This window comes from Lotus japonicus, chromosome 4 (genome assembly GCF_012489685.1).
Source record: "Lotus japonicus ecotype B-129 chromosome 4, LjGifu_v1.2".
NCBI lineage: Eukaryota > Viridiplantae > Streptophyta > Magnoliopsida > Fabales > Fabaceae > Lotus > Lotus japonicus.
In genome coordinates, this window is record NC_080044.1 from 81,681,374 (window position 1) to 81,696,391 (window position 15,018).

The 15,018-nt window shown below is 34.4% G+C and overlaps 2 protein-coding genes across 4 annotated transcripts; both read left to right on the forward strand.

Annotated features, from left to right (window-relative positions):
* The first annotated feature begins 1,026 nt into the window (after window positions 1-1,026).
* LOC130711464 (mitochondrial-processing peptidase subunit alpha-like) lies at window positions 1,027-6,053 on the forward strand. The gene is made up of 13 exons (XM_057561091.1): window positions 1,027-1,217; window positions 1,320-1,574; window positions 1,676-1,972; window positions 3,173-3,340; window positions 3,455-3,622; window positions 3,730-3,810; window positions 3,964-4,030; window positions 4,241-4,338; window positions 4,683-4,755; window positions 4,854-4,924; window positions 5,087-5,136; window positions 5,528-5,640; window positions 5,725-6,053. The coding sequence occupies exons 1-13, from the start codon at window positions 1,188-1,190 to the stop codon at window positions 5,775-5,777; spliced, it is 1,524 nt and encodes a 507-aa protein (XP_057417074.1). The 5' UTR covers window positions 1,027-1,187; the 3' UTR covers window positions 5,778-6,053.
* Window positions 6,054-9,325: 3,272 nt separating this feature from the next.
* Window positions 9,326-14,568, forward strand: LOC130711702 (NAC domain-containing protein 75-like). 3 transcript variants are annotated; one of them, XM_057561414.1, is made up of 7 exons: window positions 9,326-9,604; window positions 9,771-10,148; window positions 10,461-10,632; window positions 11,141-11,724; window positions 12,434-12,718; window positions 13,574-13,657; window positions 14,029-14,568. In XM_057561414.1, exons 2-7 carry the CDS (start codon window positions 10,023-10,025, stop codon window positions 14,110-14,112), a joined length of 1,335 nt encoding a protein of 444 aa, XP_057417397.1. In that variant the 5' UTR covers window positions 9,326-9,604; window positions 9,771-10,022; the 3' UTR covers window positions 14,113-14,568. The 3 variants fall into 3 exon arrangements, with proteins under 3 accessions (XP_057417397.1, XP_057417396.1, XP_057417398.1); XM_057561413.1 differs by having other exon boundaries at window positions 9,326-9,599; XM_057561415.1 differs by lacking the exons at window positions 9,326-9,604; window positions 9,771-10,148 and adding an exon at window positions 10,154-10,288.
* Window positions 14,569-15,018: the final 450 nt, after the last annotated feature.

Below are 15,018 nucleotides of genomic sequence, written 5' to 3' on the forward strand. Positions count from 1 at the left end.
ATTTATATTAACCCAACTCAATATTTTAGTAGGATGAGGCTTGTGAATTTATTCCACTCGTACATGTCTAGATCAATTAATTAATTAATAACCAGATTCAAACAATGTTTGACCTAATGTATAATATACAAATTTGGACTTTATGTATAACTCAATGACTAGTCATAAATGTTTTGGGCTATTATCGTGTTGGACCTGATAGGACTGACCCATAAAAATCTCTAACTAAGTTGTCCTCCCCACTCACAGCAAGACTTTGTCATCAAGACTCATTGACTCTTAACCTTTAGGGCTTGTGGATTGTAGGGTGTAAGTCAGTCGACCAAGACACTAGTTCTACATCATTATCTTCTCGAGTCGATCATGTACTTGATGATGAAGGTCATCCACCAATAGAGAAGACGTACATATACATCCTCTCTTGCCTCATTAGCATACCTCTTGACTATTTTTCCTCTGCATTAATGTGATTACTTGGTTTCTTGCCCCTTTCATGTAATTGCTTGATCTTCGCTCCCCTTCAATTCATCAATGTAATGACATGATTCACTCTACCATTTTACTCAGGAGAGTCCTAGAGCATTGTCGTGTGACTTATCTACCTTTACTTTAGGTAGAACCAAACATGACAAAACATAACATAACAAAACAGACAATGATGCTTTATGTTATTTTGTGTGGTAACGACATGTCATTAGAACAAAACCACATGTCATTAGAACAAAACCACATGTTTAATTACATATATAACCTTACGTGTTTAACATTTGATTAATCATACAAAATTGAACTTCTCATAATATATTTTTCATATATATATATATATAAATATTACAACAGAATCATAAATATTATCATGTAAACGTTTTCAAAAATAAAATAAATTAAAGATATATTTTTTATCCTTAATAAAATTTAAACAAACTGTCTCTTGATTTTATCTTTAATTTTTTGATAAGGACAAGTTTTCCCTCAAGAAAAACATAGGTGATGGGCTGGTGCATATGTAGAGCCCGTAGTAGAAAAGTAGAGGGAAGAAGATTCCAGTAGCCCAATTGTGACTGTCTCTGAGTATTGTCGCTCGCTTCTCCACCCTAAGCTAAGCCTCACAGAATCAAACATTCTCACTCAGTCAATCCAAGTTCCAGTTCCAATTCGAGTTCGAGTTCGAGTTCGTGGCACCAACCATGAACAGGATCGTCACTTCTCGCCTCAGGGTCAGTATTCTTCTTCGATTTCTTAGATCTGCTTGCCCTCCTCGATTTCTTCATTCATTCATTCTCAATTTTGTCTTTGTTTTATGCTCTTCTGCTATTTAGGCCCGTTCGCTCAATAGGTTACCTGCAACTACCAGATTTGCAAGCTCAAGTACTGTTGCCACTAAGCAATCCTCTTCTGGATTCGGTGGTCTCTTTGGATGGCTCACCGGAGAACGATCCACTTCATCAACACCTCTGGATTTCCCTCTTCCAGGTGTTACACTACCCCCTCCATTGCCTGATCATGTCACGCCGGCCAAAACTATCGTTACTACTCTCCCAAATGGAGTCAAAGTAGCCTCTGAAACATCCGCGGTATGAGTATGAACAAATTGTTGGTATCTGTTTTGTGAATCTATATATCATTGTGTGTGTGGTGGTGGATGCAATTTTAATCTTGTGTTGTGGTTCCTCAGACTCCTGCGGCTTCCATAGGTGTATATGTCGATTGCGGTTCGATCTACGAGACTCCAGGGACTTTTGGGGCTACGCATCTGCTTGAGCGGATGGCCTTCAAGAGCACTCTGAACCGGAGTCACTTTCGAGTGGTTCGTGAGGTGGAGGCGATTGGTGGGAATGTGCAGGCCTCGGCTTCTAGGGAGCAGATGGGTTACACCTTTGATGCCTTGAAGACTTATGTTCCTGAAATGGTGGAGCTGCTTGTTGATATTGTGAGGAATCCTGCGTTTCTTGATTGGGAGGTTAATGAACAGGTATATTCTACAATCTCCATATCCTTGTGAGTTTTGACTTGTGAAGACTTGTAGAATGCTTTTACTGACAGTGCTGTTGAAACATAAAAGCGTAAGGCTGCTCTAGGTGCTAGACCCCCAAGTGACAATGCATTAGGCTTAGGCAAATCCACTACTTTCATGAGAAAAAAACATGTAATGAATAATGATTAGTTAATTCGACAGTTAAGACATGAATGCAAAATAAGTCATGGCAAAGCATTGGAAACAGATTGTAGTCTTTCATAAAAAAGTAGCTCTAGGAGTTATACTTGAAAAAAATATAAATACTTAATTTATATCAGCATGAACATCAATGGGAAGAAGCGTCCGTGTTTAGTGAGCTAACTGTGGCTTAGAAAGAAACAAGGTGTGCTTTTGTGATTAGAAAACCTAGTGGGGGACTATAAAGTTAAATTATGCTAATAAAATAGTAGTAAACAAAACTAGAGTTCTGCTATGCTGGATTTTTTTTGAAAACAGAAGTTCTGCACTGAGTTTTAGTTGAGACTACATTGATGTCAGCAATTTCTACCGTATGTCCTTGAGCATGCACTTTCGTGAGTGTGTTTTTCTTCTTTGGTTCTCCTGATACTTCTTTACAATCTACAGTCAAACTAAATTAGATGTCTTATTTGTGTTGTGTGTTGTTTTTTTTTGGAGGGGGGGGGGGTGGTTAAGATGTGTTGTTTGTGTCTCAAATTGCCCTCTAGGCCTCATACCCCAATGTCTGGTGTATGGTTCAAATGGAGATTAATTGATATTGCAAAAACTTAAAAGTTGGCACCTCAAATGTATCATGCCCAAGGTTGTGTTTTTCGCTTGCCTCGTTGAACCACTGCTCCTGGAGCTAGTTCTGCAACTGCTTAAATATTTCTACATTGTCAAGTTTATAAATAACTTCATTTTAGGAATAAATTGTATGCAGTACAAATTTATATTCCTATTAGGATTTTATTTTTTAAAATTTTAACTGCCTTTTTTAGAATATTACAAATTTTCTGTCAAACTCAGTTTATTGAAATTGTACAAGAGTGAGCAATCGCGGTTCACATAGCTATTGTTGTATAGAAATGAACAGATTAATGTAACTTATTTGGACCTGCTTAGTGCTTACATATTTCGTGGTGGCCTTTTGAGTTTTGAGATTTCTACGGTTGTTAATACTGCAATTATATGTAGCTTCTGAAAGTGAAGGCTGAGATTGGTGAAGCTTCAAAAAACCCTCAAGACTTGCTATTGGAAGCAGTCCATTCTGCTGGTTTTTCTGGTGCCTTGGCAAATCCTCTTTTAGCTTCAGAATCAGCTTTAAATGGACTAAATGGTACACTTCTGGAGGAATTTGTTGCTGTAAGTCTTCAAAATTGATTTTTATGCATTATGATATTTTTATTTCTCTCAAATTTATAGATTCTACGTTAACTGTCCTTACCTTTCTTACGAGACAATTTTATTGAACATCAGGAAAATTATACTGCACCTCGGATAGTACTTGCAGCTTCTGGTGTTGAGCATGAGGAATTGCTATCCATTGCAGAGCCTCTTTTGTCTGATCTACCCAGTGTTCCTCGTCCAGAGGAGCCAAAATCAGTATATACTGGTGGTGACTATAGATGTCAAAGTGAATCAGGGGTATGCAATAGAAAAATATCTTTTTTATTTTGTGCTTCTGTTCAAATATCAAGTTTGCTTTTTGGGTGCAAACATCCGCCATTGTCTGACATTTCTTGAATGGCCAGACGACCCATTTTGCCCTTGCATTTGAACTTCCTGGCGGATGGCATAATTTGAAGGATGCTATGGTTTTGACTGTTCTTCAGGTATTAATATCTACTCTTTATTTCCTCTTCCTTATTTTAATGTGGCTAATCATTTGCTTAAAGTACATTGTTTAGTTGCTCCTTAAAATAGGTTTACATTTTTATAGTTTCTTTTAAGTCTGCATATAATTTATATTGTCTTACTGTACATAGATGTTGTTGGGAGGTGGTGGATCATTCTCAGCTGGTGGACCTGGTAAAGGGATGTTTTCACGGCTGTGTAAGTTATCTCGAATTATTCAGGCTCTGTACTTAAAGCTAGGAATAGAGATTAAAACGGTTGATACTCAGTTACAATTAAGAATGACAGCATATTCTTTGTAATTTCAACATTTCTTGTATAATTTTTCCTCTTGCTTTCTCCCCCTCCAAAAAAAATATTCTTTTGTAAATCTTGTTGCCTTAACATTTTTACTTTTATCATCTGCAGATCTCAATGTTTTGAATAAATTTTCAGAAGTTTATTCAATTTCAGCATTCAACAATATTTACAACAATACTGGCATTTTTGGAATCCAAGTCACAACAGTAAGCCTCTCTGGGTCCTGTCCAATTTGATTTTGGAATTATGATTTCTGGGCATATTGAATTTTTTATGTCAGTCAATTTATTTTCAACCGAAGTAGGTGGGTGGAAAATAGAGGTTGGAATCATTTTCAACCGAAGTTATCCACCAGAATGTAAATGAGTACAATTTATTTTCAGCGTTCTCTTTTTATCAAAATACCCGGAGTCATTAAGCTTATATACATATGGTGAATGTGATCCTTCAGTTTTTTCCTTCCTCTGGAGTATGATTGTCTTCACAATCCTCATAAGTGTTCCTTAATTTTTTTCAGTCATCTTTGACCTAGTTTGTGTTTATGCATTAGGGTTCAGATTTTGTATCAAAAGTCATTGATATTACAGTTAATGAGCTTCTTGCAGTTGCTACTTCTGGACAAGGTATACCATTATGCTCTTCACTCGTCAAGTGTTTTGCTTCTTGATTACCACTTTAAAATTTGTAACCTTACACTTATTCTTTTGGTTTCTGTCTGTAGTTAACCATGTAGAGCTGGATCGTGCCAAACAAGCTACCAAATCTGCAATTTTGATGAATTTGGAATCAAGGGTATGTAAATCAATCTCAAATGAAAAATTGCACTTTGAAATCATGACCGTAATTTTGTCATTTATTTTCTCTCTTTTGTTTTTTCTATCATGCTTTTAGTGTTTTTCCCGGGGTTTTTTTTTTGTGTACTATCTGATCACTATTGAATTAATTTATTCTCAGATGGTTGTCTCAGAAGATATAGGAAGACAAGTTTTGACATATGGTGAGAGGTATGGCTTCTAAATTTGCTATTGATCTGAGGTTAATAATTTTTTCAAGTGTATTTGTTATGTTTCTGGATGAATTATTCAGGTTCGCTTTTGTTACTTGTGTTTGTTTCATCTTTAGCATTTCCTTCTTTTTTTAGTATATTCTGTTGGATTGGAGATCTCATCTTTGATGTTAATGCTTGTTTTTTTAGAAAAGAATGTTAATGCTTGTTAGTGTGCATAATTGGAACTGAATATGGATCGAGACCATATTAGATTTTATTTTTGTGCATAAAAAACATAAAAGGGTAGCTGTAGTTTCTGTATAAAATATTGCAATTGTTGCTTGCATTTGCTGGATGCTTGAAAGGCTATATTGTCAGTAGCTAAAATATGTCTTTCCCCTGCTCAGGAAACCTGTGGATGATTTCTTGAAGGCAGTGGACCAAGTGACTTTGAAAGACATTACTTCAATTTCTCAAAAGCTCTTATCTTCCCCTCTCACAATGGCATCATATGGAGATGGTATTTCCCTTGTTTTCAAAAACGATTCTCCATATTTTTTTTATCTTCTACAGAGTAGTAATCTTGTCTCTCCATGTTCTGCAGTTTTATATGTTCCAAGCTATGAATCAGTGAGCAACCAGTTCCGTTCAAAATGAGATTGCTTTTATCCATCATACAACCAACTCTTGGTACGGCTGAAAGGTGTATAATAAGCCATAAATCCTAAATATCCTTGTTGTAGTCAATAAACTAGTGATCATGCGCAAGCAACATGTGCTATCTCATTATTTTTTGAATACCACAACCATTGGCCTGGACATGATTGTTTTCTAGGCTGAGCTTAACTTAAACTGTTGGATTATATTTTTGATTGAATCCCATTTCGGGAAACCCAGTCATAATCGATTGATATGGAACTCCTTTTGAATTAAGCGTATGGCAGGATGAAATCTAGTTTATTTTGCATGCATTTCCAGATGCAATATATGTGAATCATCTTTTCAACAAAAAATAAAATCACATCAGTGTGGCCAGTCAGGCGGCGTTGGGAACACCGTAAGTCTTGTCCCCTTGGTGAGGTGCCATAGAATGATGGATTTGCCGCGGGAAGCGCTCACAACTATGTCGGAATTGTTGATCGTCGTGGCACTGTAGGTAACCACATCATTGTGGCCACACATCCTGCCGCAGAGAACAAGCTCCTCTGCCATTTTTTTGTAAGGCAATCCTATTCGAGCCGAAGTTTCTAGGATGTGTTGTGAGGGGCTTTAATTATCTTACATATGTAGGTTTTGAATTTTGAAATGTTCATAACTGATTCAACAATTCAAACTAAACTGAAAAAACTATTCCAAAAAAATCGAAACCAAATCAAATCCAAAACTGAACAAACCAAAATAATTGAATTTTTTTATTGGTTCGTCTTGGATTTTGAATTTAATTTTCAAAATCAAACCAATCTAATCCAAACTCAAACAAAATATTTACAAATGTATTTACATATATCATATGATTTTTTTTTAGTACAATTAGAAAGATAAATTGCACCCGCCAGAGATTGATCCCTGTACCTCCTTCACCCAACTTACATAACCCCTAGCTCTTACTACTTGAGTTATCATTCGGGGACATATATCATATGATTTATACCTACATATGTATATTTTTTTTGAAATTACATATGTACATTATTAAATGTTTATACATTTATTATATGACATGCTTATTATAAAAGATGAATGTGAATAAAATGAGTTTCAAGTAATTATGTAAATAAATATGCCTCAAAATGAGTAAATATAATCACAATTTTAAATAATATTGGCTAGTAAATATATGAATGTTATATTGATGCAAATGATTATCGCTGTATTTATTATATATTAAATATTTTCAATTAAGATTTATACACCACAATCTTTAAGGGAGAAAAGTTAAACAAAAACTGAATATATGATCCATTTCAAACCGTTATAAAATCATAAAACCAATGAGATTATATCGATCGTAAAAAAAAAAGATTATATCGAATAAAACTCAGGACCACACACCCTAGGATACACAAAAGTTTCTTACGTAGAAACATTATCGACATACAGTAATTGACAGAATATATTCTAGCTAGTAGTTTCCTGCCAAACATGTAACATGTGTCTTGATCAGTTATTCTTCTTTCTTTTAGAAGGTAGCATAATTGGGTCCAATTAGTCAAAACAATATTTTGACGAGTAAAATACAAGAAAGCTATTTATTTTCAGAAATATATAAATCAATCAACATCATCCTTTTCCATATTATCAACGGTCATACCCACTTCAGTACTTACCAATACCAATTTTCATTCTTTGGAGTCACTCATAGATAGTTCTTATCCTGATTCTAAATTAAAAATGGATTACACCATCAGGTTATTCAATCCATGAATTAGAAACCTAATTCAACTCTGGTCTCTCACTTATTTGGGTGATGATGAAAACTGAAAACCACATGACAATATTGCAAAATAACAATAAAATCCTACTTTGACATAATATAGAAGGTCCCTAGAACTAGAGCTCTGTGTTACCTTATGTCCCAAAGATGGGGGAGCCGTGTTATATAGTCCATTGTTGAATTCTTAGATCACATTTCAATGTAGTTTGAATGTGTTTTGGTTAATCCATGTATTTTGTGTCATTCGAGTGAATGTGTTGTTGGCTAACTTGAACATAAATACAAAACACTTTAGATCTATCCCACAATTTGGTATTACCTGCTGCTTTTTTGTCTTACATTGTTTTCTTACTCTTAATTACCATGTAATTAATTACTTTGTACTTATTCGAAGAGAAGACCCTCATGATGCCATTTTTTTGTCTCCCATATTATATTAATTGATGATGAAGATTGGTTAAAATAGAATGCGCAGGACCCACACGATACTTTATGTAACCCTGGAATAGCTAGATATATATATACAACACAACTAACTAAACAAGGGGCAAAGATCATGACAACAGAGAAAGGGGAATTAATATATAGTACCAACACCATATATCTCAAAAAAATTATAACTATAGCTGAGTACATTATGTTACTTTTATTTTATGCAGTGATGAACAGTGAATTACATGGCTCTTCTCCCTCAAAAAAAAAAATTACATGGCTCTTCTGGACCAAGTTTTATAGATATATGATTTGAAAACGTGATTTAATTAACGTAAATTTCAGTAATTAGAAGAGGAGGTGGTGTGGTCCATCAAGTACCTCTGTTCATTTTCCTTGATAATCAAGCAACCTCCTATATCCTAATGCTTATACTGCGTGTGTGTGTGTAAAACATTATTCATGGCAAAAGCAGCAGCATCATGATCTGCACTCCAACTCAAAACCCATGTGAGTTTCTATCATACTTTTCTCCATATTTTTATCTGATTGTCTCACCCCTCTCAATCTCTCTCCACGAGAAATTTTTTGGCTTTATTATATATACCTCACATTATAGTCTGTTTGGTGAAAACAACGAGACTAATTACATAATAGTATATTCTATAATTAATTTTAAAGTCAAAATCAATTCGGAGAGAAGTTATTGTGAGGAGCTTCAAGATAATAAAATTGGTTTTGAACTGATCCAAACATGCTATAACTTTGTTTGCACTTGCTCTATGTTTTATGCTTTGTGATACTACTAAGCTAAAGTAAGTTTTTACATGTAATTGTGGAAAACTACCGCTACGTGATATAAAGCTACCGCTACGTGCGAGAGTCAGGAGATCGAATTCATTTTATGGATCTAATGTAGGTCATCTTTACCTTACATTATTGTAAGAGGTTGATTACACGACTTGAACTTAAGAACACAAAGTCACATTCAAGCGACATTAATAGATAACAACCATGCCTCATAAAAATGCTTATTTCTAATAAGTTAATTAAATTTGTCTTTCTTTTTCATTATTTAGGCTATTTTTTCCCAACCTTTTTAATTGTTTCAAATATGATTTTCTTTTTTATTAGTAAGAGGTGTTTGGCCGTTTTGTGCTTTTTGCTTTTGCAGTCAAGGTTCAAAGAAAGGTGTAGTAGGATGCCAACAATATTGTTAGAAGGATGTAAGATAGAGAAGAGAAGGATGAGGTTAGAAAAAAAAACAACTGGGTTTTCTTTCTTTTTATCCTGTTTTTCTATGTTCCTCTCTCTTTCTTTTTCTCATATAAACCGGTTCATAAGTTAACAAAAGTTTAAAGGTGCTATGAGAGTTTGAACCAGAAAACTTTTCCTTTATCATTTTTCTCACTTGCTTCAGATAAAGCAGAGTGAATTCTGGTGTTTTTTCCATCTTTCTGTTACACTTCCCTCTTTTCTTCATCCTCCTTCACCTGCTTCTTGCTCCTCTCTTCTTATCCTTCTACAACACTTTATTTTTCTGCATATTCTCATCCTTATTCTGCAGAATTTTCATTACCATAGATTTGATTCATTCTCTAAAACAGCCACATGTATGGTAGAGAATTATTCTCTATTTTCCCCCCTTTTTTATATTTCAAGGGTTTTTTTTTACTCTTTATTTATCATTTATGTTGGTGTCTGTATAGCTAGTTTCTGAATATGATCAGCAACTTGTGAAAGCCAAAACAAACTTCTTATTATTCTTTTATTTTCTCTTTCAGGTCACTGGCATCACTTTTGTTGTTGGTGTTATAATTCAGGTCACTGACAATGATTGAAACATATCATCCCATTTTTCCTATTGATCTTTTAGAAAAAAATTAGCTATGATCTCAACAAGCTCTTGGATTCTCCTGTGATATATATATAGAAGAGATATGCACTATTCATTCTTCCAATTCAAAACCTTATCATAAAGTTTGATCAAGAGAGGTAGCATATCCATCACAATCAAGCACTTTCAGAAGCAGAACATGAATAACATGAGCAACTTGAGTTCTTTCAGCAGCTCTGGTCTCATAGATTCCAGGCTTGAAGAGCATCAATTGTGTAGATCTAAACAGTGCCCTAGTTGTGGACACAAGTTTGAAGGGAAGCCGGTACGGAAAAATCTCAGTAATATTCTTTTCTTCAAGAAAAAGCCTTTGACAAAATGAAGAATCATACCAGTAAACTTTACCATATTCATATTCTCAATGCCGTTTCATAATTGTAATTAATTAAATGGAGCATTTATATGGTATCCCTTTTCTCCTTTAGGCTTTGTCTACCTAGCAATTACTAAAGTTTTAGAATTTGTTGAAGTTTTGATAATCCTCTTTATTTTATATTCCCTCTCTCTTTTCTCTTTCTTATATTCTTCTTATCTTTCTCCCTTTAACTTTTTTTTTTTTCATTTGAATTGCAAATAGGATTGGCTTGGTCTACCAGCAGGAGTTAAGTTTGATCCAACAGACCAAGAACTCATGGAACATCTTGAAGCCAAGGGAAAGGATATGAAATCACACCCTTTGATTGATGAGTTCATTCTCACTATTGAAGGAGAAGATGGGATTTGTTACACCCATCCTGAAAAAATTCCAGGTTGATCAATATTAAGATATATAGAAAAATTGAAACACCCTCTATAGCTCTAACTTCTTCAAGCTGATCAAGTGTTTGTGGTTTCCTTATTATTATTAAGAACTATACTAAGAGTTAAGAAAACACAAGAATTTGTAGTTATCACTCACTATGCCATGATTTCTGTTAAGAACAATGTTATATGTTACGAAGGAAAATTGCAGGAAATGTTGGTGTGGCCAAGTTAACTGGTGTAGTTTTACAAAAATCATGGGGGTAGTGAGTAATAACTAACTCTTCCTGTATTTCTTATCGTGACAATTAGTATTTTCCTTTCTGTCAAATACCATAGTTAGCAATGCCCCATCATCAACATATTGCTTGTAGTTTTCTTTCGTAACATATAACATTGTTGTATTATTTAACATTTTATATAAAGAACTCCCTTGATATTTATAAGAAACTTAATGAAGAGGGTTCGCCTAATGGTTGATCTAACTTTGATTTTGGTTTTGTGGTTAATTTTCAGGAGTATCAAGAGATGGGTTGAGTAGACACTTCTTCCACAGACCATCAAAGGCATACACAACAGGTACAAGAAAAAGGAGAAAGATTCAAACTGAATGTGATCACTTGCAACAAGGAGGAGAAACCCGTTGGCACAAAACTGGGAAAACAAGACCAGTGATTGTGAATGGAAAACAAAAAGGGTGCAAGAAAATTCTAGTCCTGTATACCAATTTTGGGAAGAACAGAAAACCAGAAAAGACAAACTGGGTGATGCACCAGTACCATCTGGGACAGAATGAAGAAGAGAAAGAAGGGGAACTTGTGGTGTCAAAGATATTTTATCAGACACAGCCAAGGCAGTGTAATTGGTCTGAGAAAAGTGCAGCAACAACAACAACAACAACAAATGGTGAAGGAAGTGGAGACCCTAACTACAGTGGAAGTGGTAGTTGCTCTTCTAAGGAAGTGGTTACTCAAAGAGATGAGATGTCTGCTGCTGTTGTTGGGGTTACTCCAATGACAAGCTTCACCACTGCTTTGGATATTCAGCACCTAAAATCTGACCATTTAAGCTTCTTCCCATTCAGAAAAAGCTTGCATGAGGTACATAAATATAAACCATAAAGTAATGAAACTTGAATATACAAACCCCCAATAAACACCTCATTTTGCTATCTAGTTCTCTTCTTATATATATATCATATCAATTACTTCTTTCTTTTTAATAATGATATTTAGACATCCAAACAATATATACACATTTTTTTATTAAATGCATTACTTCTCTCTTCTATTTTTTCCCCACTGGGGGTTGTTCTCAAGTATGATCTAGCTTCTAGAAAAATTCTTTTGCTTTGGGAAAAAAAACTCTATGCTCAAAATGGTGAAAAAAAACTGAAAGGGGTTAAGGAAGCTGTTGACATAACACCATTGCTTGCATATACCGCATGAAATTTGTGGACCTGGCCTGATATTAAATCAATGTCAGCTAACAATCACTTCTTTATTTCTCTTTGATCTCATTGATCTCATTCCTACATATATTTTCTTCATATCTCATTTTTTAATCAAATTTTATATTATATTATTTATTTCTCTTCATGTATTTTAATTTTATCTCTCCCTTATGGTGTATTTGGAGGTTTCAGCCAAACTTTTTTTCATACCTAAATAAACACAAAATGTTGAAAAAGATTAAGGAGAGGTGAGGTGATAATAATGGACTAGCTAGCTATACCTAGGTAGATATTTAGGTGATATTATATTTGTAGTTTACACTTAATTTTCAGATGATGATCGATGGGTGTTGCAGGTTGGAATAGGAGAAGCTTCGAGGACATCAAGAGAAGTTCAAGCATCAGGCTCATGCGAGGAAGAAGTACATGAACAACGGCATGTAGCACATCATGATCATCATCAACAACAACAACAACAACAGATTGCAACGACATCGTTCCACATGATCAGTAGGCCTTCGCATCCCATCTCCACAATCATCTCTCCACCACCTCTCAACCACACATCCATCAATATCCTAGACGACAATTCTTACCAAGTCTCCACAACAACAATGATGCTCCAAAATGATAATTTTCAGGTAATCATCACCCAAATTAAATCCCACTTCCCAAAGATGCTTATATAGTTTTTACACATTTTCCCCATGATAAAAACTACTTCACTCATTAATCATGTTTTTATTTGTCATAAAAATAATTTTCAGTTAATTTCTTACTAACGCAAACAAACACCATTTTTTTTCCTCTAAATTTATTTCAATCACATCACACCATATATAACATTTATATATCACTTATCTTTTTTCTCTTTCACTCTACAATTTTGGTGCGCATTAAACATTATTAGTTTTCCCAAAGAGAGAATAGAATAATATTTTATTCACGCTTTAATACACCAAACGAGATAGGAATAAAAAAATAGGAAAATAAGTGATATAATAGGTTATTGATGTGATATAGTAAGAAAAAATAAGTAGAAATGAAATAAAGGAAAGTTGGTATAGATGAATCACTTCATAAGAAATGGTAGGTTGACTGGCTGGCTGAGTACGCCACGTCGTGCAATCAATGGGTTATTCGATTGATTGTATTGTTAAGAATCACCCTTAGAATTCGATGGACTTATCACAATTCATGCGGTTCTAAGTACTACTATAAAGAAATAGGCTTGCACCTTTAGCAACCGCTATAGGTTTTGGTCAAGTGGTACTTGATCCAAGACATTAAGTTCAAAATGAAGTGGTTCTGCATGCACGCAGGCAGATACATTGACCGGGCAAGCTTTTGTAAGTGCTTGACATTACAATGTACAAGTTGACTGTCTTTTCGCTTTTTGAGTGACGTTCAAACATGATCATGATTTAAATGTTGGCTTTGAATTTGATTGTTGTCTTTTTTAATTAAATGCATGTGCAATATCCATCCACATGCAGCAACATGATGATAAACTAGGAGGAAGGTCTGCGTCTGGTTTGGAGGAACTCATTATGGGGTGCACTTCAACTCTTACCAAACAGGTAACTGACAACTTTTTTGACTCAGAAATATATGAACTTTGTTTCTCATATTGCCGACTAGAGAAAGAGAAAAGAGGGTCAGGAATTAATAATTAATCTAGTTAAAAAAATTCATTTGAATTACAGTAAAGACTAGCTAAAATCCAACTTCATCTATCTTTTCCTCTTTATTTGTATTTTGGTTATGATATATATTCTATCAACTTTTCGACTCGTTATAAGGAAAAATACTAATTTTTTTTTTGAAGGGAAGGAAAAATACTAATTGAGAAAAGGATATATAGGAGCAATTCCTAAGTGTGCTTCATCTCACAAAGCTAACCCTAATATAATTATGTTTTCATTATATGCATGAATGAATGCCCTCACAGTCACAGGAGTCATCCATGGCAAACCCACAAGAAGCTGAGTGGTTGAAGTACTCTTCTTACTGGCCACACCCTGACCATCATTGATGCTTGAAGCTTCAATTAAGTCTCTTTCCAACAAAAGGCCAAGTAAATCATCCACGTGCATGGTTTTGCTCTTTTTCTTTCTTTCTTTTCCAATGGCAATATTGGGGACCTTAAGCTTTGCAACGAAACTAGTTGTTAGAAACAAAAAGATCAAAAGGAACGAAAAGAAACACATGCAACTCTCTCTAAAGACCTGAAGCACATTCATATCCTGGTGCTAGCTGCATGAAAATCATCACTAATGTGATTACATTATCATCCCATCTTATTATTTTTTTATTTCGACATGTTTGTATAATTCTCACTTTTCCTCTTTTTTACACCACAAATATATTATATATATGTATACCAATGAGTTTGTAATTGTATAGATGAAATTTTTACATCAAACCTACTAAGATCATGATTTGACAATATTGTACCAAACGGTGATGTTTTGGTATTTTTATAAATGAAATTTACGCAAATGATTAATTTGTATAATATTACGCGCGCACGGCTTTACTTCTCCAAAGTCATTTATCATTTGGTGAAGGAGGGAACCGAAGTTCAAATTTCTTCTTGTATACTTTGATTCTTTAGTTTTGAATACAAGTCTCATGCATTTTATACGCAAAGTTCTTTTAAAATTTTCTTATTTGAATTTTCAGAAAAGAGATAGTGATAGATATATTAGGAGACAGGCACAATATCTTTATTGCTTTATTCTCCTCCTTATATTCGAGCTTTTATATATTCCTGCTGCATGATCATGTGAAACAAGATATATATGTTTCCTACAGCTTTGGATCTCTTGCAATCAAACGGTTGGAGAATCTTGTAACTGTTGTTTCTCATGGGAGATTTTGGATGCCTTATATATATCTTCTAACTCCTATGAATGTAATTTTCCTCCTCTTGAAAGGA

Excerpts from the sequence above, each read along its gene's own strand:
- LOC130711702 (XM_057561414.1), top strand. The coding sequence starts at position 10,023 with ATGAATAACATGAGCAACTTGAGTTCTTTCAGCAGCTCTGGTCTCATA. Across the intron at positions 10,149-10,460 it reads ACAAGTTTGAAGGGAAGCCG|GATTGGCTTGGTCTACCAGC; the intron begins GTACGGAAAAAT and ends AATTGCAAATAG. Across the intron at positions 10,633-11,140 it reads CCATCCTGAAAAAATTCCAG|GAGTATCAAGAGATGGGTTG; the intron begins GTTGATCAATAT and ends GTTAATTTTCAG.
- LOC130711464 (XM_057561091.1), top strand. The coding sequence starts at position 1,188 with ATGAACAGGATCGTCACTTCTCGCCTCAGG. Across the intron at positions 4,031-4,240 it reads AGGGATGTTTTCACGGCTGT|ATCTCAATGTTTTGAATAAA; the intron begins GTAAGTTATCTC and ends TATCATCTGCAG. Across the intron at positions 4,339-4,682 it reads TTGGAATCCAAGTCACAACA|GGTTCAGATTTTGTATCAAA; the intron begins GTAAGCCTCTCT and ends TTTATGCATTAG.